This window comes from Engystomops pustulosus, chromosome 6 (genome assembly GCF_040894005.1).
Source record: "Engystomops pustulosus chromosome 6, aEngPut4.maternal, whole genome shotgun sequence".
NCBI classification, from domain to species: Eukaryota; Metazoa; Chordata; class Amphibia; order Anura; family Leptodactylidae; genus Engystomops; species Engystomops pustulosus.
In genome coordinates this window covers 65,603,421-65,629,106 of record NC_092416.1, presented here as the reverse complement: position 1 = coordinate 65,629,106, position 25,686 = coordinate 65,603,421, and the positions used below count along the sequence as shown (strand labels likewise).

Sequence of the window (25,686 nt, the reverse complement as noted above, 5' to 3'; positions counted from 1 at the left end):
AGTGTGAAAATAAATCTATGCTTTATAAATTAAGATAAATAAATTTTAAGAAAAAGATATGAAATATCAATAAACTCAAGAAAAATCACCCAGTGCATTATTATGTTTTGACATTTATTGCAATTATATAAAGCTAAAAGTCAGAATATATAACTAAAAGCCAAACAATCAAAAAAGCAACTACTTCACAGCCACAGATTATATAAGAATTCAGATTTTAATCCCTTAGTATCATAGCTAGTTTAAATCTAGTTTAAATCAGTTGTGCCCCCTGATGTGGTAATAATTTACTAAAGCTTCAACTTTTCCAGGTGATTTTAAGAATGTTTTTTTTTGTCAGACATAAAGGGATATTTATCATAAGTCTTTAAATGTGTGTCCAATTTTTGGGATTTTTGTAAGGTTTTGGATTTGTGTAATTCATCTTAGTGGTTGATAAATGAGGCAGGTCGAATTTTCATCAGGATTGCGCAAAAAATTTGAGTTTTTCAGACTTCTAGATTTTTATGAAAAATCAGGCATAGCAGTGTAAATCTCTGATGCAGTGAACTTTGCAAAACTGGTGTAAAAGTCACACATGTTGGCTCAATTACAATAAAAAGTTACAAAAAAAGAGAAAAATTAAAAAGGTTTGGCAATGACCCCCTTAGTGTAAGGGCAGGACATGTTCCCTTCCTGAGTCACAGTGAAAACGTAACAAGAGAGACAAACAAATACGACAAAGAGAAGGTTAAGAATACTGGTCACAGCAAGATCAAAATTCTAATACACTGGCCACATAGCCAAGGACAAAAGCCAATGTTAAAAAACTATGAGTACACAAGAATAGCAATAAACACTGACAGAGAGCTAGCAAGACAAACTGTTAGACCAGTGAGAGAAGATGGTGCACAAGGAGCTTAAATCAGAGTACATTCAGGTGAAGTGAGGTGAGGGAAGATTTGCTTGCTCAGCTAAGCACCAGATGACCAAGAAAACAACGAGGTTACACATAGTACTTCATGCTAGTTGAAACATTTTGGAGATATGCTTTGGGTTCATTCATGAAAACATTAAAAATTGAGTAAGAAATGTTTTGTTTTATATATTTCAAATTCCAAACTACTTAATAAATAACATTTATAATATGTTTGCTTTATGTTAATGCAATTTTTAATTTAATTTTTTTAAAATGTAATTTAGCCAATTTCTCCAATTATGTAAATAGCAAACAATATGTTGCAAATTTACAGGATACAATCTAAATTTGTGAAAATCTTATTTGTTTTTGTATCAGCATCTTTTCAGACCCCTTAGCGTTCTGTGTCCGATATACTGGACACTGCGCTGATGTCGACTCAGCTCGAGATCTGAGCTCTATTGACACGGGGTACCGTACTGTTTAACCCATTAAATGACGTGGTCATTGCGACCGCCGCATTTAAACTGCCTTCTGGGGGTCTCTACCCCATGATTGTATAGCCTACAAAAGAGGCCAATGAGAAAACTAAAATCCTGTCATCTGCAGGGCACTCCTTCCCTTCTGCGTCTCGCTATGCGCCCATAAAACACTCCTTCCTGCATATGGGAGGGTTTCTTTACTCGGGAGAAATTGCATAAGAAAAATATGGGTGTTCTCTTTTTATCTTTTGTAAATTTGTAAATTTTAGGGCTAAATGTATGTATAACTGACAAAATTTGACCATTCTAAATTTCCATCTCCACCTCCATTTTGTGTTAATTACTATGAAGATCTCAAGGGGTTAGCAATCTTCCTAAAAGCTGTTTCTTATAGTTTTAGGGGTGCATATTTGAAAATGGGTTAATACATAGGGGGGGTTAAATATTAAATATTTAAAATTTCATTTCAAATTTTTCATTTCTGAAAATACGGAAAACCGATATTCGATTTGTAAGCCGCATAACATCAAAATAAATTATCCAGACATTTCAAAAATTATGAAAATGTAAAGTAGATATAGGGGAAATGTTTTTCAGCAACTTATTATTATTAATTATTTGCTCCTTTCATTGGAAGTATTTTGACATACATATGACTATTTGATATTTTGATACTTTTTATAATGTTTACAAAGCAATATGTTAAAAACAATTATCTTATAGTGGGTGTTATACCAGGGTGTCAGTTTTACCCTACTGGACAGCTAAAACCCGCTATTATGGTAACACTTCTTTATACAACAGCATTTTGTGTGAAGTGACCTTCTGCTGTGCTATACTATTGGCATTAAAGCATTGTTTAATTCACAAATATGTTACTTTGCTCCTTCAAGTAGTGGATGCTTTTTTTAGCTGCTGCTTATGATTCTTATACCAAATTTTGGTGTGCACTATTATTTGTCAGTTTTATTTAAGGACAAAACAACTTTTCTACGATTAACTAAATAAGCTGCTATTTTTCTACCACAGTCTACTTCTCTTTATGAGCTGCAATGAATATAACATACTTAAAGTCAACAAGATCACTAATAACTGTTCTCCTAAAAACATCACAATAGTCAATTGTGAAGCCTTCTCCAACTAGAACTCCCCGGACAAATTCCTCATCATATGTGAGAACATGAAACTTCTCTTTGTGAATTTTGAAATATGTTCCTTCTAAAGTCCCTACGAATATGAAGTGCCCTCCAGGTTTCAGTAACTTTGAGAACTTCCTAAAATATTTGACATAATCCTCTTTGTCTTTGCTGATAGCTTCCAGGAGCCAAGCGCTGATGATACAATCTGCTGGAGGTAAATCTATTGGTTCTGTTATATTTTCTTTCTCAGGGTCAAATTTTACAACATGTTGCAGAGCGGATCTCACTTTTCCTTCTTTGTCCTGAACCTCATAACTGTGAGAAACAGAAAATTAAAAAAAAAAAATGAAGAAAAGTAAAGATTACAGACAACCAAAATTTTAATAATCTTTATACCTTAATTTTAGCGAAGATGGCTAATACTACATTTATTGTATGCTTTCTATGAATTTATGAAATTTTCTTCATATTGGGGAACATGTATCATTATTTCTGCTAGTCAAATTGTCTAATTTTGCGACTTTTGTCGTATTTGAGACTTTTTTGCGACTTTTAACTTGTCGTTTTTCAAGTACGCCTTGGTCTGCACCTTATGCAGTGTGCCTTTTGTATCTTAGTTTCCCAGATGTTCCGTGCAACATTTCACTTATGTATCTTAACATAACATGTGCATTTAAATTATTTCACGTGCTTTAAATGTTTAAAATTTTGCACAGTAATCTGTTTTTTGAAAATTCTAAAATTTTTGCATTTAAATATATTTTTTTAATGTATTGGTCACTTCTAAGGATGAGGTCTTACATAGTGTTCTAATTGCGCTTTAATTGCATTTTGAATACCTTTAAAACAGCTGAGGAGAGCTTATTTGCCTAATTACATAACTGTTAACATTTGCGTTTACAAAACACAATATAAGCTCGACGTTAATGCATGTCAAAACGCAATCAAAACGCAACGTGTTACCGCACCCTTAACGTCACGTGTGAACGCAGCCTCATATGTCGTTATCTTGCTGGGGTATGACTAGATTGCTTAAAAATGCAGGACACAGACTCACAGATCCCAAATTAACAGTAGTGTTCACTCCTGTATATAACCCCTTCCCCCTCACATGGCTTGTATCCACTCCTGTATATAACCCCCTCACATGGCTTGTGTCCACTCCTGTATATAAAACCTCACATGGCTTGTATCCACTCCTGTATATAACCCCTTCACATGGCTTGTATCCTCTCCTGTATATAACTCCTCACATGGCTTGTGTCCACTCCTGTATATAACCCCCTCACATGGATTGTGTTCTCTCCTGTATATAACCCCCTCACATGGCTTGTATCCTCTCCTGTATATAACCCATACACATGGCTTGTGTCCCCTCCTGTATACAACCTCCTGACATGGCTTGTGTCCTCTCCTGTATATAACCCCCTCACATGGCTTGTATCCTTTCCTGTAAAAACCCCCTCACATGACTTGTGTCCATTCCTGTATATAATCCCTCACATGGCTCATGTCCTCTCCTGTGTATAATCCCCTCACATGGCTTGTGTCCACTCCTGTATTTAACCCCCTCACATGGCTTGTGTCCTCTCCTGTATATAACCCCATTACATGGCTTGTGTCCTCTCCTGTATATAGCCCCTCACATGGCTTGTGTCCTCTCCTGTATATAATCCCCTCAAATGGCTTGTGTCCTCTCCTGTATATAACCCCTCATATGGCTTGTGTCTGCTTCTGTATATAACCCCTCACATGGCTTGTGCCCTCTCCTGTATATAACCCCTCACATGGCTTGTATCCTCTCCTCTATATAACCCCCTCACATGGCTTGTATCCTCTCCTATATATAACCCCCTTACATGGCTTGTTTCCTCTTCTGTATATAACCCCTCACATGGCTTGTGTCCACTCCTGTATATACCCTGTCACATGGCTTGCGTCCTCTTCTGTATATAACCCCCTCACATGACTTGTGTCCTCTCTTGTATATAGACCCCTCACATGGCTTGTATCCACTCCTGTATATAACTCCCTCACATGGCTTGTGTCCTCTCTTGTATACAACCCCCTCACATGGCTTGTATCCTCTCCTTTATATAAACCCCTCACATGACTTGTGTCCTCTCCTATATATAACCTCCTCACATGGCTTGTGTCCTCTCCTGTATATAACTCCCTCACATGGCATGTGTTCACTCCTGTATATAACCCCTCACATGGCTTGTATCCACTCCTGTATATAACCCCCTCACATGGCTTGTGTCCACTCCTGTATATACCCCCCTTACATGGCTTGTGTCCACTGCTGAATATAACCCCTTCCCCCTCACATGGCTTGTGTCCACTCCTGTATATAATCCCCTCACATGACTTGTGTCCTCTCCTGCATATAGCCCCCTCACATGACTTGTGGCCTCTCCTGCATATAGCCCCCTCACATGGCTTGTGTCCACAACTGTATATAACCCCCTTACATGGCTTGTGTCCACTCCTGTATATAACCCCCTCACGTGGCTTGTGTCCATTCCTGTAAATAACCCCTAACGTGGCTTGTGTCCATGTGGATTTGAGACACTTGCAACAAAAAGTCTCAAAAAAGAAGCCAAAATTAGTTTCTGCCAGGATAGGAAAAACTTAACATGTATCACACGTAAAAAGACATGATCATACATAAGGTGCAAAAACTAGTCACCAAATGTGTCTAAAATTCACCACAGAGAGACAAAACTATAATACATGTGCCCCATTGTATCTCTTGTATAATTCATATTTAACCTTTTTCCTTCTATGTCTGCATGAAGTTGTGCAGCATGACACCAGTCGAATGCTCCTGTACGTGTGTCCACCCATCTCTTCAGCTCCAGCATACATCTGTCTTTAATCTTCAGGACTATGATGTGTTTGAAAAATTCAAGGGCAGAATACAGATGATGAATAATAGAACCAACACTGAGGTCTACCAAGATATCTCCTTTAATATGTCCTGAAAAGGAAAGTATAAAATTGTAATAAAAATATTATGTAAATGCTTAATCACTTGTGAGATTCATGATGTGGTTGCATTTGTGTATTGTCACACTTTGAATTTCTCCTATACACACAAATAAAAAATAAAAAAAATTATGTAATAAAATAAGAGACTACCTCAAAAGGACATTAAAACAACGTAAATTTTATTAGAACAATGTTAAAATATTAACCCCTTAACGCTCTGCGCCGTAACTCTACGGCGCAGAGGTATAAGGGATGTATGAAGAGGGCTCACAGGCTGAGTCCTCTTCATACAGAGGTGGGGGTTTTTGCATTTTGCACAAAACCCCCACCACTAATAACCGCGGTCGGTGCTTGCACCGATCGCGGCTATTAACCCTCTAAACGCCGCCGGCAAAGTCGCCGACGGCGGTTAAAAGACGGCGGCGCGCGGGCGCCGCCATCTTTTTTCTGATCGTCACGCCCCCGAACGTCATCGAGGGGCGGCGATCGGTTACCATGGTAGGCTCGGGTATTCTTTTGACACTACATGACTTATGCAAGTTCGTTACAATGAGCCAGTGGCTCATTGTAATGTATGACCTGCAAAAATGCCATATATTGCAATACTGTAGTATTGCAGTATATGGTAGGAGCGATCTGACCATCTAGGGTTAATGTACCCTAGATGGTCCAAAAAAATAGTGAAAAAAAAAAGAAAAAAAAAAGTTTAAAAAATTAAAAAAATTAATAAAATATTAAAAGTTCAAATCACCCCCCTTTCCCTAGAACGGATATAAAACATAACAAACAGTAAAAATCACAGACAAAATTAGGTATCGCCGTGTCCCAAAATGCCTGATCTATCAAAATATAAAAACGGTTATGGCCAGCGGTGACCTCCGAGGCGGGAAATGGCGCCCAAATGTCCGAAATGCGACTTTTACACGTTTTTAAATGACATAAAAAATGAAATAAAAAATGATCAAAATGTTGCACAGACCTCAAAATGGTAGCAATGAAAACGTCGCCTCATTTCGCAAAAAAAATGACCCCTCTTACATCTCCATGCGCCAAAGTATGAAAAAGTTATTAGCGTCAGAAAATGGCAAAACATTTTTTTTCTTTTTTGTACACATTCGTTTAATTTTTGAAAATGTATTAAAACACAATAAAACCTATATAAATTTGGTATCACCGCGATCGCACCGAACCAAAGAATAAAGTAGGCATGTTATTTGGAGCGAAGAGTGAAATTCGTAAAAACTGAGCCCACAAGAACGTGACGCATGTGCGTTTTTTTTTTTCAATTTTTCCACATTTGGAATTTTTTTTCAGCTTCGCAGTACACGGCATGTTAAAATAAATAATATCACGGGAATGTACAATTTGTTACGCACAAAATAAGCCTTCACACAGGTCTGCACACGTAAAAATGAAAAAGTTATGGATTTTTGAAGTTGGAGAGCGAGAAATCAGCCGAAAAACCCTGCGTCCTTAAGGGGTTAATAGGGCTGCCTATTGTTTATATTTTTAGACCAAATTGACAAGACGAACATAAATAGGTTAGAGTATAGATTCCAGCACACCAGTGGTTCTGTGTGGGGAGGACAGTACTGTGTTAAGTTGTCATACACACACTCCTCGCATCCAACAATTTATGTCCCAACCACTGTTTGACACAGTAATGGAACCCATACATCTACATAAAAATGCATTCAGCTTTGATATAAGCTTGCTGATATGAGTATGTCTGAACCCATTGTTCAAGGATCGGACATGCTAGATTTTAATGTATATCATTGTAACACTTCCGATCCCGTCACAACACCTGTAAGGGATCTAGACTGATATTACATGGTTTCCCAATATGTATATACTTCTGAATCCACCTAATGTATACGCATATCATGTGTCCCATGTTCCTTGTGAGAACCGCAAATCAGTACCTTAAGAAACAGTATCGCGATTCAGCGATCCATTAGGAGGTGTGTCAGTTATCCTGGAGGAGTGTTCCCACTGTCATGCTCCCGGCTGCCGGATTGGGTCCTTGAAGCGATGACGTGTTGAGGATCCCTCCAGCTGATGAGGGGAGTTTCCGGTGACGTGGAACGCTCCAGAGCTCCACCTCCTGGGGCGGTGCTTAACCTTTAAAAAGCCCTGGACGCCGGCATCACACGCAGCCAAACAAGTGCCGGCGTATTTTGCCATACTAGTATGAACAACCTCTTTAGACTCTAGTTTAGCGAGCTAGCTTATATCAAAGCTGAAAGGTGCAGATAGGTGCAGATCCTGGGGTGCTAATTGCTACATTAATGAAAGTACTAGGGACAAGCACCAGCATTTTTATGTAGATTTATGGGTTCCATTACTGTGCCAAACAGTGGTTGGGACATAAATTGTTGGATGCGAGGAGTGTGTCTATGAAAACACAGTACCTTCCTCCCCACACAGAACCACTTATTGGAACAACATTGTTCTAATAAAATTTACGTTGTTTTAATGTCCTTTTGAGGTAGTCTCTAGTTGAAATAAATTTGGACATAAACCCATAATACCGATACAATAAATGAGAATTTTTCAAATGTAATAAAATAACCTTCAGCTATACTAATCAGCTAATTGACCAGTCAAAACAGTTTGCAAATGCTTAAAGGGGTATTCCGGGAATATGAACGTCTGACACAAAAACCCATGATGATATAAATAAATGAATGCAACAATACTCAATGTCATTAGTCACAAAACGGTGCTTAAATAATTTGATTTTATGATTTACAAAATTTATGGCCTCTCTAAAGTAGGTGGAGTTATCACTAAGATGGCCGCCACTGGAAACTACAAGTTCCATGATCCTTTAGTTCTCAGTAACTCCTCCTCCCTCTTATGCTCTGCTCCCAGTGATGATCTAGCAGGTTTTCTTGCTCTGTTACCATAGTAATGATGTGTAACTGCTATTATCACAACACTGGCCATACTGGATGCACTGCAACCAACCGACTACAGCCTAACATAGTAGTGGTCACATGACCCTGCCCAGGCAGGTACAGGACATGTGATGTGGACATGTGACCAGCAGCCATCTTCTGTCCTGCAACGGACCGCGCGGAGGAAATTAACGGACTGATTAAAGGGCCAGTAGCATTTTAATTCTTCATCACTGTGTATGTCATCAGCATTTTCTGCTAAGGGGAGCAAAATTTTAAATAACAACTAATTACACATTAGCTTATATTTTGAGTGCCCACTTGTATATGAATTATGCTGATTCCTGGAATACCCCTTTAATCATTTAATATGATTCATATTACAATGTTTTTATATAAAAAAAAGATATAATAATATATAGATATAGATATACATGTATCACTTTCATCAAAATGTGGGTTTCCAATCTCTATAAAATAAGAAAACAATCACAATTAAATACTTCAATTGTTCAATAAATTTGTGTGTTCTGTATGATTCATATTCCTTCATATTCTTTCATATCAAATCCGATAGGTTGTTTGGACTTATTACTCTTACAATCTGCTGCAATACTTTAGCAATCTATTCTCTGACCACATTCATCAAGTAAATTGTATTATTTTTAAAATGAAAAGTTATGTCATTTTTCAATATATTTTCTGTTTCAATTCCTCATGGTTTTTTAGATGACTGCTTGCTGTCATTCAACAGTGCCAGTGGATAGAAATCTGTCCATTGTCAAGTGATGTCAAACTGGTGCATGGATTGTTTGATTCACAGAGAGTAATCAGGGCTGTGCTGTTTTATAACTAGTGGTACTCCATCACCAGGGACAGATTTTTTTTAACTGGATATAATAGTGATGAGTTGGTCTAAACTGAATTTGGCAGATTCAGCACCCAGAACCCTTGAACCCGACTAGGCACCCCTGTTCATACTTCAGGTTGATGTTTGGGTAATAAGTGCTTAACTGGTAGATTGCGTGCTGAGCAGCCACTTAACCAGCTTTCAGCGCTTTAGCAACCAAAGGTATGTCATCTGTGGGTATCCAGGTGACATTACACACAGTAGACAGAGTTATATATAGTTTTTTACCCTTTATAGGGCAAGTCAATACAAATGCTAATGATTGCCATAGGCAGGGAGAGAAGGCTGGTGCAAACTAATTCACTGTGGGGGTCACGAGAGTATATCTAGTAATAAAACTTAACCTTTATTGGTATATATAAATAAAATGATACAAAATCCCAACCCTAGCAACAGACTGGGGTAAGTCGGAAACTGCTAGGGTCCGACAGATATTGTTGGGAGGCTAAAGCAGCAGTACAATGAGACAGAGACACTAGCCTAATAGGATGTAAGTGCCTAAATGTATAGCACTCGGAGCTACTAGGCTAATCTGATATGTTCTCTATCTGAAGCTAGCCTCCTCTAGATGTTAATGCGATCCGACGCGTTTCCTGATAGCATTCATCAGGGATCTGATAGTGAATGTTGTGATCTACATATTCATCCACATCTTGTGGATGCAACTATGTGATTGACCACATGGTAAGCATGACACTTATAGATGAGCGTGTCCCCGCTTTGATATCAACGGCGATCGCCCGCGGGGAACGCCGGATATTTATTGTTAAGACCCCAACCCCTTGTGACATCACAGGGTGGTCTCTGACCAATGCGGGGGCACCCTGGGATCGGGCCTCCCCGCATTAGACCGCCCCCATGATGTCAAATGACAATGCAGCCAATGGAGAGACCGGGAGCCGTAGACGCCCCCGATCACGTGATCGGAGGCGGGGGCAAAGTCCGGTCATGCGACCGCTCGTCAGAGCAGGATCCTCAAAGGGACCGCCCCGACCGCGCGACACACGCTCCCATTGGCTGCTCGGGAGCGAAAATAAACAAAGATAGGAGACCACTCGTGCCCAGATGATTCGGGCAAAGAGGGAGGAGTACAAAGATAAAACAGGGACATAGAGTACACTCGTCTTTGAGGTGTACCCGGCCGGTAAGTATTGTGTGTACCCAAACATAGAGACATTGATCAAAACAATATGATATAAAAGCACTGATTGAAGGTACTGATTGAAGGTACCAATCCCCAGAGGGTTGCTCCAGTATGTATCAGAGTTCAGACACACATTGGCGCTAATCGAGGATGTAGATGGCAAGAGAACATAAAAAGACGTGGAGAAATGGAGAAATATAGACGAGAAATACTACGTATTATGTATTAGAGAGGATCCATGGAGGGAACGCTAAACCTAAGAAGATTATGAATAGGTTATCACTAGAGATGAGCGAACATACTCGTCCGAGCTTGATGCTCGATCGAGCATTAGCGTACTCGTAACTGCTCGTTGCTCGGACGAGTATTTCGCCCGCTCGAGAAAATGGCAGCTCCCGCCGTTTTGCTTTTTGGCGGCCAGAAACAGAGCCAATCACAAGCCAGGAGACTCTGCACTCCACCCAGCATGACGTGGTACCCTTACACGTCGATAGCAGTGGTTGGCTGGCCAGATCAGGTGACCCTGGGATAGACTAGCCGCTGCCCGCGCTGCTCGGATCATTCTCTGTCTGGATGCCGCTAGGGAGAGAGCTGCTGCTGGTCAGGGAAAGCGTTAGGGTGTTCTATTAGCTTACTGTTAGGCAGGAGTGATTCTACAACAACCCAACAGCCCTTCTTAGGGCTACAATAACGTTATACTTTTTTTTTTTATTTGCTTGTGGCTGGGCTTGCTGGCACTAGTAGTGCAGCTAGTACCATATTGTGAGGAATTAGCAGGGGGACTTGCTACCGTTGTGTTTAGCTCTTAGTGACACACATATCCACCTCAAACACCAAAGTGGGAAAATTTATTAGGGGTTTGATTTCAATTAGGCACAGTCTGCCAGTTTCTTTTTATTTTACGTTTATTTTTTTAATAACTCAGTGTCATCTCATCTTGCATAGTAGTGTGCTTTCATACTTGGCTAGAAAATAGCCATAGGAGAATCCAAACGGCTTACTTACGCCTACAGTAGCGTTATATATATTTGATTTCTGGTTGATCTGCTAGTGGCTGTAGTTGCTGCAGTGCATCTACTAGCAAATTGTGAGCAATTTGGAGTGAGACTTGCGACCACTGTGTTTTGCGCTTAGTGACGCACATATCCATCGCAAAGACCGAAGTGGGAAAATTTATTAGGGCCCGGGGTTGTATTTCAATTAGGCACAGTCTGTCATTTCCTTTTTTATTTTACGTTTATTTTTTTCATAACTCAGCGTCATCTCATCTGGCATAGTAGTGTGCTTTAATACTTGGCTAGAAAATAGCCATAGGAGAATCCAAACGGCTTACTTACGCCTACAGTAGCGTTATATATATTTGATTTCTGGTTGATCTGCTGGTGGCTGTAGTTGCTGCAGTGCATCTACTAGCAAATTGTGAGCAATTTGGAGTGAGACTTGCGACCACTGTGTTTTGCGCTTAGTGACGCACATATCCATCGCAAAGACCGAAGTGGGAAAATTTATTAGGGCCCGGGTTGGATTTCAATTAGGCACAGTCTGCCATTTCCTTTTTTATTTTACGTTTATTTTTATAACTCAGTGTCATCTCATCTGGCATAGCAGTGTGCTTTCATACTTGGCTAGAAAATAGCCATAGCAATAGGATAGCATCGTTTGGTTTTAAAAACTAAAAAACACACACAAAAAAAAAAAACACAAAAAAAAGTAAAAAAAAAAATTAAAGTTATAACTCTCATTTTCAAAATGTTTAACCCGAGGGCTAGGGGTAGAGGACGAGGGCGGGGACGTGGGCGTCCAACTACTGCAGGGGTCAGAGGCCGTGGTCCTGGGCGGGGTGAGACACCACCTGCTTATGAGGGAGCAGGGGAACGCCGCAGAGCTACACTCCCTAGGTTCATGTCTGAAGTTACTGGGACTCGTGGTAGAGCACTGTTGAGGCCAGAACAGTGCGAACAGGTGATGTCGTGGATTGCCGACAATGCTTCGAGCAATTTGTCCACCAGTCAGTCTTCCACGCAGTCCACCCATGTCACCGAAATCGGCACTCCTCCAGCTCCTGCACCTCAGCCTCCTCCCCCCCAGTCTGCCCCCTCCCAGCAAAATTTGCCATTTGAACCGGCATACTCTGAGGAACTGTTTTCTGGACCCTTCCCACAGTCACAAACCACTTGTCCGGTTGCTGATGAGCAATTTTCCGATGCCCAGGTTTTCCACCAGTCGCAGTCTGTGGGTGATGATGACCTTGTTGACGTACTAGAAGAAGTGTGTAAAGAGGTGTCCGACGATGAGGAGACACGGTTGTCAGACAGTGGTGAAGTTGTTGTCAGGGCAGGAAGTCCGAGGGGAGAGCAGACTGAGGGATCGGAGGATGATGAGGTGACAGACCCAAGCTGGGTTGAGAGGCCGGGTGAACACAGTGCTTCTGAGACGGAGGAGAGTCCTCGACCAGAACAGGTTGGAAGAGGCAGTGGTGGGGCCAGACGGAGAGGCAGGGCCAGAACTGGTGCATCAGCGCCAAATGTGTCAACTAGTGAAGCTCCCGTGGCGAGGGCTCCTGCGGCGAGGGCTAGATTTTCAGAAGTCTGGAGGTTTTTTAAGGAAACACCGGATGACCGACGGACTGTGGTGTGCCACATTTGCCAAACCAGGATCAGCAGGGGTTCCACCACTAATAGCTTAACTACCACCAGTATGCGCAGGCATATGAATGCTAAACACCCCACTCAGTGGCAACAAGCGCGTTCACCTCCGGCCGTGCACACCACTGCTCCTTCCCCTGTGTCAGCTGATAGTCAGCCCCCTGCCCAGGACCCTGCCACAAAAACCCCATCGTCGCCTCCATGATCCTCCACAGCATCCACCAGCGTTCAGCTCTCCATACCCCAGACGCTGGAGCGGAAACGCAAATATAGTGCAACCCACCCGCACGCCCAAGCCCTTAATGTGCACATCTCCAGATTGCTAAGCCTGGAGATGCTGCCCTATAGGCTAGTAGAGACCGAGGCCTTTCGCAGCCTCATGGCAGCGGCCGCCCCTCGGTATTCGGTCCCCAGCCGCCACTACTTTTCTCGATGTGCCGTCCCAGCCCTGCACCAGCACGTGTCAGACAACATAATCCGTGCCCTGACCAACGCCGTTTCTGACAAGGTCCACCTGACCACGGACATGTGGACGAGTGCTGCCGGGCAGGGCCACTATATATCGCTGATGGCACATTGGGTTAACTTGGTGGAGGCTGGGACCGAGTCTGACCCTGCGGCTGGTCATATACTGCCGACGCCGAGGATTGCGGGGCCTACCTCGGTCCAGGTGTTTCAGGCCTACTATGCCTCCTCCTCCTCCCACCCCTCCTCCACCTCCTCCTCCGAACGACCATCCTTGGGCATGGCGCCATCAGTCGGTAGCTCTAGGCACAGCAGCAGGGCCATCGCTAAGCGACAGCAGGCGGTGCTCAAACTGCTGAGCCTAGGCGATAAAAGGCACACCGCCCAAGAACTATTACAGGGCATCACGGCGCAGACTGATCTGTGGCTGGCACCGCTGAACCTGAAGCCAGGCATGGTTGTGTGTGACAACGGCCGTAACCTGGTGGCGGCTCTGCAACTTAGCAGACTGACACATGTGCCATGCCTGGCCCATGTGTTAAATCTGATAGTTCAGCGTTTCCTCAAGACATACCCCAATCTGTCTGATTTGCTCACGAAGGTGCGCCGCATCTGTTGTGCGACGTGCCCACGAGGTGGAATTCAACATTAACCATGTTATCCAGAGTTTACCAGCAGCGCAGAGCAATTGTAGACTGCCAGATGTCAACTTCCACCAGAAATGGTAGTCAGGTCAGTCAGCTTCCTCAAGTCTACAATGAGGAGTGGACGTGGATGTCTGATATCTGTCAGGTGCTGAGTAACTTTGAGGAGTCAACACAGATGGTCAGTGGCGATGCCGCCATCATCAGCCTCAACATCCCGCTGCTTGGCCTGTTGAAAAACTCTCTGGTCAGCATGAAGTCGGAAGCTTTGCGTTCGTCACAAGAGACGGGGGAAGAAGATTCCCTTGTTGATAGCCAAAGCACCCTTAGGTCTGTTTCTCAGCGCATATCGGAGGAGGTGGAGGAGGATGAGGAGGAAGAGGAGGAGAATGTTGGCGAGACAGAAGAGGGGACCATTGTGCAGTCCTTCACTGTTCAGCGTGTATGGGCAGAAGAAGAGGAGTTGGAGGAGTTGGAGGAGGAGGAAATGGACAGTCAGGCCAGTGAGGGGAGTGAATTCTTACGCGTTGGTACTCTGGCGCATATGGCAGATTTCATGCTAGGCTGCCTATCCCGTGACCCTCGCGTTCAAAGAATTTATTCCAGCACCGATTACTGGGTGTTCACTCTCCTGGACCCACGGTACAAGCAAAATCTTTTCACTCTCATCCCTGGAGAGGAAAGGAGTGTGAGAATGCATGAATACCAGCAGGCCCTGGTGCACAAGCTGAAACAGTATTTCCCTTCTGACAGCGCTAGCGGCAGAGTGCGTAGTTCTGCGGGACAAGTAGCGAGGGAGAGTAGGCGAGCAGGCAGCTTGTCCAGCACTGGCAAGGGTACGCTTTACAAGGCTTTTGCCAGCTTTATGTCACCCCAGCAAGACACTGTCACCTGTCCCCAGTCTCGGCAGAGTAGGGCTGATCTTTACAGAAAGATGGTGAGGGAGTACGTAGCTGACCATACCATCGTCCTAAATGATCACACAGCTCCCTACAACTACTGGGTTTCAAAGCTGGACATGTGGCATGAACTGGCGCTGTACGCCTTGGAGGTTCTTGCCTGCCCTGCCGCTAGCGTCTTGTCCGAGCGGGTTTTCAGTGCAGCTGGTGGCATCATCACCGATAAGCGTACACGCCTGTCGACTGACAGCGCTGACAGGCTGACGCTTATCAAGATGAATAAAGCCTGGATTTCTCCTAATTTCCAATCTCCACCAGGTGAAGGAAGCTCAACCTAAATAATTTATCCACTCCTCCTCCTCCTCATTTTCCTCCTTCTCCTCCTCTTTGTACAGTAAAGCAGAGGAAACTGGCTATTTTTTGACAGGGCCCACTGGCTCTAGCTATAGCACTTTATGCATTTAATTTTTATGGAGGGCCACCGACCTGGTCCTCTGTTTTAAACAATTTTTGGGAGTGCCACATACAGGCACGCAATCTATTCAATTTTTCTGGAGGGCCACCTACCTGCTCCTCTGGTTTGAAAACTTTTTTGGACTGCCACATACAGGAACTCAATCTATTCAATTTTTCTGGAGGGCCACCTACCTGCTCCTCTGGTTTGAAAACTTTTTTGGACTGCCACATACAGGCACTCAATCTATTCCATTTTTCTGGAGGGCCACCTACCTGCTCCTCTGGTTTGAAAACTTTTTTGGACTGCCACATACAGGCACTCAATCTATTCCATTTTTCTGGAGGGCCACCTACCTGCTCCTCTGGTTTGAAAACTTTTTTGGACTGCCACATACAGGCACTCAATCTATTCCATTTTTCTGGAGGGCCACCTACCTGCTCCTCTGGTTTGAAAACTTTTTTGGACTGCCACATACAGGCACTATCCAAATTGAATTGTCTCCATAGCAGCCTCCACACGTTGTCTCCATTGCTACCTCCAAAAGTCGTCCATATAGCTGCCTCCATACATCGTCCCTTTATCAAACGAGGTGTGTCAGGCCGAAATTTGGGTTGTTTTCATGGATTCCACATCAAAGTTGTTAACTTTGTCGCCACCCTGCTGTGTTATCCACAAAATACACTGGCAAACTTTTACCATTTACGGATATTATTTCAGCGCTTCTTGCGCATCTGTTTACATTCCCCTCACCTGCCATATCCTAAACTTATAAGAACGCTACTACACTTGATCTTATACAAAAGGTTCTTAGAAGTGCTGTTTGGGGAGTAGCCTAGAGACAGGGGCTTGGATTGGCGAAAGCTCGCCTGGCAGCGGAGCGCCAGCTCCATGCCAAGAACCAACTAACATAGTTTTAACTGCAGCACCTTTAATCTACTACTAGTTCACTGCCTCCATACATGGCCGCCTTATCAAACGTGCTGTGTCAGGCAGAATTTTGGGTTGTTTTCATGGCTTCCACAACAAACTTGTTAACTTTGTCGCCACCCTGCTGTGTAATCCTCAAAATATACTGGCAAACTTTTACCATTTACGGATATTATTTCAGTGCTTCTTGCGCATCTGTTTACATTCCCCTCACCCGCCATATTCCAAACTTATAAGAACGCTATTACACTTAACTTGGTGCAGGCTGGGACCGAGTCTGACGCTGGGGCTGGTCATATACTGCCGACGCAGAGGATTGCGGGGCCTACCTCGGTCCAGGTGTTTCAGGCCTACTATGCCTCCTCCTCCTCCCACCCCTCCTCCACCTCCTCCTCCTCCGAATTACCATCCGTGGGCATGGCGCCATCAGTCGGTAGCTCTAGGCACAGCAGCAGTGCCGTCGCTAAGCGACAGCAGGCGGTGCTCAAACTGCTGAGCCTAGGTGATAAAAGGCACACCGCCCAAGAGCTAATACAGGGCATTCCACATCAAACTTGTTAACTTTGTCGCCACCGTGCTGTGTAAGCCACAAAATATACTGGAAAACTTTTTTCATTTACGGATATTATTTCAGCGCTTCTTGCGCAGATGTTTACATTCCCCTCACCCGCCATATCCCAAACTTATAAGAACGCTACTACACTTGATCTTATACAAAAGGTTCTTAGAAGTGCTGTTTGGGGAGTAGCCTAGAGACAGGGGCTTGGATTGGCGAAAGCTCGCCTGGCAGCGGAGCGCCAGCTCCATGCCAAGATCCAACTAACATAGTTTTAACTGCAGCACCTTTAATCTACTACTAGTTCACTGCCTCCATACATGGTCCCCTTATCAAACGAGCTGTGTCAGGCAGAATTTTGGATTGTTTTCATGGCTTCCATGTTAACTTTGTCGCCACCCTGCTGTGTAATCCACAAAATATACTGAGCGCTTCTTGCTCACCTCCTTTGGTTCCTCTCTGCCACCCATTGGTTTGAAGCCTGAGTCCATTTAGGGTATGTTGCCATGACACTCTCTAGCCTGCCGCTGCTGCCGCTGCCGCTGCCTCTGCATGCTGTCCCCTATAGTGTCAGGGTCAATTATTGCATGTTTTAGATGCTATCTAGCCTCATTCGGTCACTCTGTCATGGCCATGCTGTTGCCCATAATTTTGGCATAATGGTGCGATTAAGCAGCCTCAGAGGCATCCATGCATGCTGCCCCTGCTGTTTCCTGTCCATTTCCGTGGTGTTTCCATCCTTTTCTGAGGTTCCCAGGTGTTTGGCCAAGCTTCCCTGTGCAGAGCCTTGGTCCCCTTGAAAAATGCTCGAGTCTCCCATTGACTTCAATGGGGCTCGTTACTCGAAACGAGCACTCGAGCATCGGGAAAAATTTGTCTCGAATAACGAGTACCCGAGCATTTTAGTGCTCGCTCATCTCTAGTTATCACTATAGTAGAAGAATAGTGATCATAGAAAGCTAACAAAGGACATGCTTTCGTTAAGTCCCTTCGGGTCAACCGTGTCTAGGGTGAAGATCCATTTGGTCTCTTTTTGTTGGATAAGCCTGTCCCAGTTGCCCCCCCGTTTCGGTGGTCTCACTTTTTCTATAACTTGGAACCGTAGCAGTTTGGGATTGCTATTATGGCAGGTGGCAAAATGTCTGGCCACTGTAGTAGTACGTTGGTTTCTAATGTCCCCAACATGCTCTTGGATCCTGACCTTGATGGGGCGGTAGGTTTTGCCCACATAATTCAGAGGACATGGGCATGTAAGCATATATACAGCTCCCTCCGTCCTACAATTCGCGTAGTCTCGTATGGAAAAACTTCTCCCGTTACTAGCGCTTTGGAATGTGTTCTCCCCCAGGACCTGCGGGCACACATTACAGTTGCCCCACTTGAAAGTGCCTGTCCTCTCCGAGAGCCACGTACGGGGTGATCGTGACGGTTCCAGATGGCTATGTACGAGCCTGTCACGTAGATTTTTACCTCGACGGTAAGTGACTGACGGGAAAGGAAGGAGAACATCTCTCAGATCAGGATCCTGTCTGAGGATCCGCCAATATTTTTCAAGGATTTTCTTTACTGAATTCGCCTGCACATCAAAGGTACCAATCAGGCGCAGGGTACTGTCACTTTCCCGACTTTTCGGGACTAGGAGATCCTCCCGTCTAGAGGTCAAGGCGTGTTGAAAGGCTTTAGATATTGTCCTTCTGGGGAAGCCCATCTGTGTGAACCTGTCACTCAGGTCTCTAGCTTGTGACAGAAAATCCTCGACATGGCTACAATTACGTCGTAGTCTGAGAAATTGTCCCTTTGGTATCCCTCTTTTGAGGGGAAGAGGATGACAACTCTCCCAGCGCAGCAGACTGTTAGTCGCCGTGTCTTTTCTGTGTACTCTTGTCTGTAAATGACCATCAGTTGTTTTGGAGATGCGAATGTCCAGAAACGCGATGGATTGTTCCTGGATTTCACTCGTAAATCTGAGGCCCAGATCATTCACATGAAAGGCCTGGACAAATTTCTCAAAATTTGAGGGGGAGGACGACCATAAGATGAGCACATCATCTATATAGCGAAGCCAGATGGATATATGACATGTCCATCTGGCTAGTTCCTCTGAGAAAACTATACGGTCCTACCACCAGCCGAGGTAGAGATTAGCGTAGCTGGGGGCCATTGGGCTCCCCATAGCTGTCCCCCTCAGCTGGTGGAAGAGTTTACCCTCAAAGAGGAATATGTTCTTCTCGAGTATAAATTTAAGAAGAACCCCCACAAATCCATTGTGTCTATTGAAATGGTTACCTCTGGTACTCAGGAAAGCCTCCACCGCCTCACATCCCTTATTATGAGGGATGGAGGAGTAGAGGGCCTCCACGTCTAGACTGGCCAGATAGATGTTCTCATCTACCATGATCCCTTCGATTTGTTTAAGGACATCGGTAGTGTCACAAACATAGGATGGAAGGCTCGTGACGAAGGGTCTCAAGATTTAGCCCACGTAGAGGCTAATGTTTTGAGTGAGGCTATTAATCCCAGACACAATGGGTCGTCCCTTCAGGGGGGGAAACCCCTTATGGACCTTAGGCAAACCATAAAAGGTTGCGGTGGTGGGGAACTTCGGGAGAAGAAATTCATGTTCCTGTTGGCTAATAAGATGATCGTGTAAGGCCTCATCCAGAATCTTCTTAAGTTCCCTTGAATATTTGGCTGTGGGGTTTGCTGGGAGGAGTCGATATCCCTCATTATCGTAAAGTATATTTTCACACATATTCACATAGTCCGCCCTTTCGAGCAGGACTATGTTGCCCCCCTTATCCGAGGGTTTTATAATGATCCCGTCGTTCCTTTCTAGGTTCGACAAGGCCATTCTTTCCTCGGAGCTGAGATTATTAAAAGGATTATGTATGTCACCTTCAAGATTTTTCAATTCCTCCGTAACAAGATCCACAAATACATCAATGTGCGTGGATTCCACAGCTGGATATTTGAGACTTTTCTCTTTGAGGGAAGTAAATGGGCCTAGTCCTGGTTCTCTCTCAGATTCTCCGAGTAGATCCATCATGGTATCAAGGTCCCCCAAATCAGATTCGTTCACCCCTAATTCCATGCATCTCTTCCGGTCATTACATTTGTAAAATTTCCTCCACTTGAGTTTTCTTGCAAAAAGATGCACATCTTTGACCCATGAAAATGAGTCAAAGCGTACTGATGGTACAAACGATAAACCCTTTTTAAGGAGGCTCATCTCTGCCTTGTCTAGATCATATGAAGACAGATTAATGATGCATTTTTCACTGTCCTTGTCTAGATTCATTTTTTTGCAGACGGCCCTTGGTCCCCCCTCAAAAGGTATCCCGAGATCGGGGGGTTGGTGGCTAAAAAACCCCCCCGAATCCCCCTACTTGAATCTCCACGACCTCTTGGTCTACCCCTTCTGCCTCCTCGTTGAGTACCCCTATGACCCCTCGGTGATTGGGAGCACCCTGGGAACTCAGAGTCGGTGGTATCACTTTCTGAGGTAGAAGCCTCTGTCACTTTTTTCTGTGTAGTTGGGATCTGGATTTGTGACAGGAAATCATATGCTCTCCTGTCTTTGAATTCCTGAAGATCCCATTGAAACTGAAAGTGTTTGCGTTCTTTAATTTGAGATGTGAACCTTTCAATTGACTGCTGTAGAGCTTTGTCTTTTTTATCAAAACCTGCAGAGTCCTTTAATGTTCTTACAGTAGCTATTTCACTCTGCAGTAATTCACTTGTATGTTTGAAGGCCAACTTTTCCTCTTCCAAGAGAATATTCATCAAACGCAAAGAGGATGCAGTCACCTCCTCTTCCCACCTGCTCTTAATATTAGGGGTCTTGAGTCGCGGAGAGGGGGTAATGGGGATTCTGAGGCCCCTAGGCACTATTTTATGTTTCAAATAGTTCTCAAGGCTCTGTATTTCCCACCACGATCTAATATACTCCTTGTATGTCTTAGTGAGGGAATTAAAGGCACTTTTCAGAGATGGAGAGTGTCCAGACAGGGGCAATTCTCCTTCCGAGAATACATTTTGTGCATCGCTCGTCCAATTGTCAGTGCAGGGATCCGCAAATACAAAACCGGCCATTCCCCAGATAAAGATGAGAAAGACGATTCTCAAAAATAATCACTGTGTAAGGATAAGGGTTTGTTAACCTCTCTAAATAGAAACTAATTCACTGTGGGGGTCACAAGAGTATATCTAGTAATAAAACTTAACCTTTATTGGTATATATAAATAAAATGATACAAAATCCTCAACTGTATAAGTGTTAAAAACTATGTTCCAACCCTAGCAACAGACTGAGGTAAGTCGGAAACTGCTAGGGTCCAACAGATATTGTTGGGAGGCTAAAGCAGCAGTACAATGAGACAGAGACACTGGCCTAATAGGATGTAAGTGCCTAAATGTATAGCACTCGGAGCTACTAGGCTAATCTGATGCGTACTCTATCTAAAGCTAGCCCTCTAGAGAAGGCTGGTGCAATTAGGGACAGTTTTAAATCAGAAATAATTGTCCTTTTTAGGGCACTGTGAAGAACTGCATTAAGCTAATGATAGTCTGCTATTGCCCAGGGTCAGACTTAGTATTATAAGCATTTACTGCATCAATATCTTAAAAGCATCAACTTTTTTGCAGTAATTTAGCACATTTTAAAGGTGCTGTCATGGTATAGTTTTAAGTTCTAGCTAAATTTTAAAGGGGCAGTCTCAGTATAGTTCCCAGTTCTAGCATCATGGAGCAAAATCATAAAGGCCCAGTCTCAGTATAGTTTGCAGTTTCAACCTCATTCGTCAAAATCTTAAAGGTACTGTCTTTGTATATTTTGCAGTTCCAGCATCATTTAGCAAAAATCTAAAGGCTACAATATTGTATATTGTTAAATGCTAGCAAAATATTTTATAGGAAAACTCAATATAGTTTGCAGTTTTGGCATTGTTCATCAAAACCTTAAAGGTACTTTTTCAGTATATGTAGTTTGCAGTTCCATCAAAATCTTTATGGTGAATTCTCAGTCAAGTTTGCACTTTGAGTATCATCCAACAATAAAATCCATCATCCAGATACAACTGTGTATAGTTTTTAGTTCCAGCACGCTCAGTATAGTTAGCATTTTTAGCTTCATCCAGAAAAATCAGTACAGTTTGCAGACCAGCATCATCCAGTGATAAATTTAAATTCCAGTCTTAGACCAATTTGCATCAGTGTAACTTCACACTACTAGAGTACCCATTTTATTTGCTAATCAGTTTTAACTTACACTCAGCCTCTTGTTCCTGCATGTTACATATCCATTGAATAGTCCAGTTAAGCAGTGGCTAAGTCTGGAATCAAAAGGAGAAAACCCTACATTAATAGCCCAGACCATATTAATACTGCTGGTGTAACATTTGAACATCTGTTACCCATATAGCACTGAGTGACATCTCAGTCAAGCTATTTATTCAAATGTTCTTGTATGTTCTCTGCTATACTCAAATATATGGTAAATAAAAGTGCTTTTATATAGGACCAATCAGTTCAGTATCATAGGAAAAAGAAAGCTCTTTTAACACATGCCATGATGCAGTAAGCAACCACTGAATAAATATTAGGAAAAGCCCTAAAAAATGCTACAGGCCCTTTAATCAGTCCGTTAATTTTCTTCACACAGAGAAGACACAGGACAGAAAATGGCCGCTGGTCACATGTCCACATCACATGTCCTGCACCTGCCTGGGCAGGTCATGTGGTCTTCACTATCGTTTGGCTGTAGTCGGTTGGTTGCAATGCATTCAGTATGACCAGTGTTTTGGTGATGTGCCATGATGGCAGTTTCAAATAATTACTATGGTAACAGAACAGGAAAATCTGCTAGATCATCACTGCGGGCAGAAACTAAGAGGGAGGAGGAGTTACTGAGAACTAAAGGATCAAGGGATCTGTAGTTTCCAGTGGCGGCCATCTTGGTTATAACTTCACCTACTTTAGAGAGGCCATAAAATTTTGTAAATCATAAACTCAAACTATTTAAGCTCCATTTTGCAGCTAATAACATTGAGTTTTGTAATGTTTATTTATTTATAGCATTATGGGTTTTTGTATCAGACGTTCATATTCCCGGAATACCCCTTTAATTCCCTGCCCATGGGTCATTTATCGGTCCAGCCCCACACTGCACACTATGCAGAGGACAGAAGTTCTTGCACTATGACAAAATATACTGTAACACACTGACTTCTCGTCTGCGAGCTGGACTGCAGCACTGGTATTGGTATAGGTCTCTACGTTACATTTTTGATATAGTGCAGGGACTTTAGTTTGTGGAACTGGCCCGATACATGGCCTGTTTTTCACAGGCTGCTCATGATCATGTGAAGGGGGCTTTACAGATGTAAAAAAAGATTTGTATCATGACAAAGGTTTTGTTCTGCTCTCCTAAGTTGGTTTATGAGTTCATATTTAGTCATATAAAATCATTTTATTTCAGTTAATTAAAAGAAAATGTAAAAAAAAAATATTTTTTATGTAATGTTTTTCTTATCATGGGCAACAGCATTGTGGGTGAAAGTGGGTTATTTGCAATGTAAAGCTGAAATCATATGGCTTTTGAGGCTGTATTCTGGTCTTTCTCATTACATTTAACCCTTTAACGACGCACAACATGGTGCATGGAGAGGGCTCACAGGCTGAGCCCTCTCCATAGCCGGTAAGTCTTTGCTGCATATTACAGCAAACACTTACCAGTAACACCCGCGATCGGTGCTTGTAAAGAATGAGGAGGAAAATCCCCATATACAGTATTTTCCAGACTATATGGCGCACCGGAGTATAAGGCGCATCATCAATAAATGCCTGCTAAAACGATTAGGTTCATATATAAGGCACACCGTAGTATAAGGCGCACCTGATTTTAAGGAAGAATGACCAGAAGGTGGCAGACCTGTGCACAGTTCAAGGCAGCTGTTGTCTGTAAGTCTGTTCATATATAAGGCGCACTGGACTATAAGGCGCACCTTTGATTTCTGAGAAAATCAAAGGATTTTTTTTGTGCGCCTTATAGTCCGAAAAATACAGTACTACTATACTGTAGTATGGAAAATAGCGCCCAAAGTCGAAAATGGCACTTTTTAGGCATTTTAAAAATCTAAAAAGTGATCAAAAGGTTGTACGGTCCTAAAAATGGAAGCATTGAAAAAGGCAACAAAATTTACAAATATGTCAACACCCACAGCTCCATATACTGAAGTATAAAAAAAGCTATTAGCTCCCGAAGATGACAAAATTAAAAAAGAAAATTTGTACAGGAGGTTTTAATTTTTGTTACTGTATGAAGGCATTATTAAACCTATACACATTTGTTATCCCTATGATTGCACCCAAAAAATAAAGTATAAATGTCATTTGGGGTGCACAGTGAAAGCCGTAAAATCTAAGCCCACAAGAAAACTGGCGCAAATACGTTTTTCACCAATTTTACTGCATTTGGGATTTTTTTCCCGCTTCCCAGTGCATGGCATGGGATATTAAATATCATCACTATGAAGTGCAATTTGCTACAAGCCATCAAACAGCTCTTTATGTGTAAAAATAAAAAAGTTATAGATTTTTGATGGTGGGGAGTGAAAAATGGAAATTAAAAAACAAAAAAGTGCCAGGTCATTAAGGGGATAAAGTAAGGTACCAAAAAAAATTCAAAGTGGCTCTGTTTTTACATAAATTAACCATCTATGTAATGCAAGCTCATATGAACTCATGAAAGATAATGGTCTGCAATATAAGCCAATTGTTTTCATAATTCTATACTTTAATTTTCAATTAATAAACAAAAGGAGAAGATGTCCAATGTCCCACCAGATAAGGTAGAAAGGCTGTCCATCAATCTGAAACTATAACTCAGCAGTGGGAGATTCAATATAGACGAGGACATAAATAGTATACAACCTGTACATTTGAACCAGGTGAACCACAAGGTGTTAAGACCAAGACTTTGTGTTAGAACCAATGTAATATGTAACTGTCCTGCTCATATGACTTTCAAAATTTGTCGAGATTTGTACTAAATTTGATAATAATTGATGCAGTAAAGATAAAAAATAACTTCTTACAAATGTATAAAAAAAAATTAAAGATTTAATAATAGGAAAACACATACCCAATTCAAACGTCTTTCTAAAATTTTGAATGGGGAACTTCAATAAATCCTCTTCAAAGACCATGTCCTGGTTACAGGAGAAATAATGCTCCAGCATTTGCCTGGAATCACAGTCATGTATATGATAGTTCTTAAGGGCATTGGAATCCATCTTCTTCTATTATTTTGCAGGTAGACTGCCTCCCTCTATACTGGTGCTCAAGGTCTTTATATAAGTATTACACATTAGTTATTTGTATTACTAATCATCTGCCACTTCATGAGTTGTTCTATTTGCATAGTTTCTCATGTGTTATTGTTTAACCCCTCATCATCGACGCTTGTTTTCAGCTTAATGAACAGATTCTATTTCTATAATGTGCTGCAATTTTGCTACCAAATATGTCAAGCGTGTACACCCATATGTGGTGGTGAACTGCGGCATTTAGGAGGGAATGGAATGAAAACAGTGCCATTCACAGCAGATTTGTATTGTCATATTGT

At 42.5% G+C, this 25,686-nt stretch overlaps 1 protein-coding gene and 1 long non-coding RNA gene across 2 annotated transcripts in view; one reads left to right on the top strand and one right to left on the bottom strand.

Annotated features, from left to right (window-relative positions):
• The window catches only part of LOC140135207 (uncharacterized), a 44,421-nt gene extending 38,774 nt beyond the window's left edge, over nucleotides 1-5,647 (top strand). The window contains exons 3-4 of the long non-coding RNA XR_011856486.1: nucleotides 2,410-2,733; nucleotides 5,321-5,647. This is a non-coding gene — a long non-coding RNA (uncharacterized lncRNA). The remainder of the gene's footprint in view (nucleotides 1-2,409; nucleotides 2,734-5,320) is intronic.
• Nucleotides 166-25,399, bottom strand: LOC140135206 (nicotinamide N-methyltransferase-like). The gene is made up of 3 exons (XM_072156375.1): nucleotides 25,204-25,399; nucleotides 5,295-5,502; nucleotides 166-2,834 (listed from the first exon to the last, which is right to left on the bottom strand). Exons 1-3 carry the CDS (start codon nucleotides 25,352-25,354, stop codon nucleotides 2,411-2,413), a joined length of 783 nt encoding a protein of 260 aa, XP_072012476.1. The 5' UTR covers nucleotides 25,355-25,399; the 3' UTR covers nucleotides 166-2,410.
• Nucleotides 25,400-25,686: the final 287 nt, after the last annotated feature.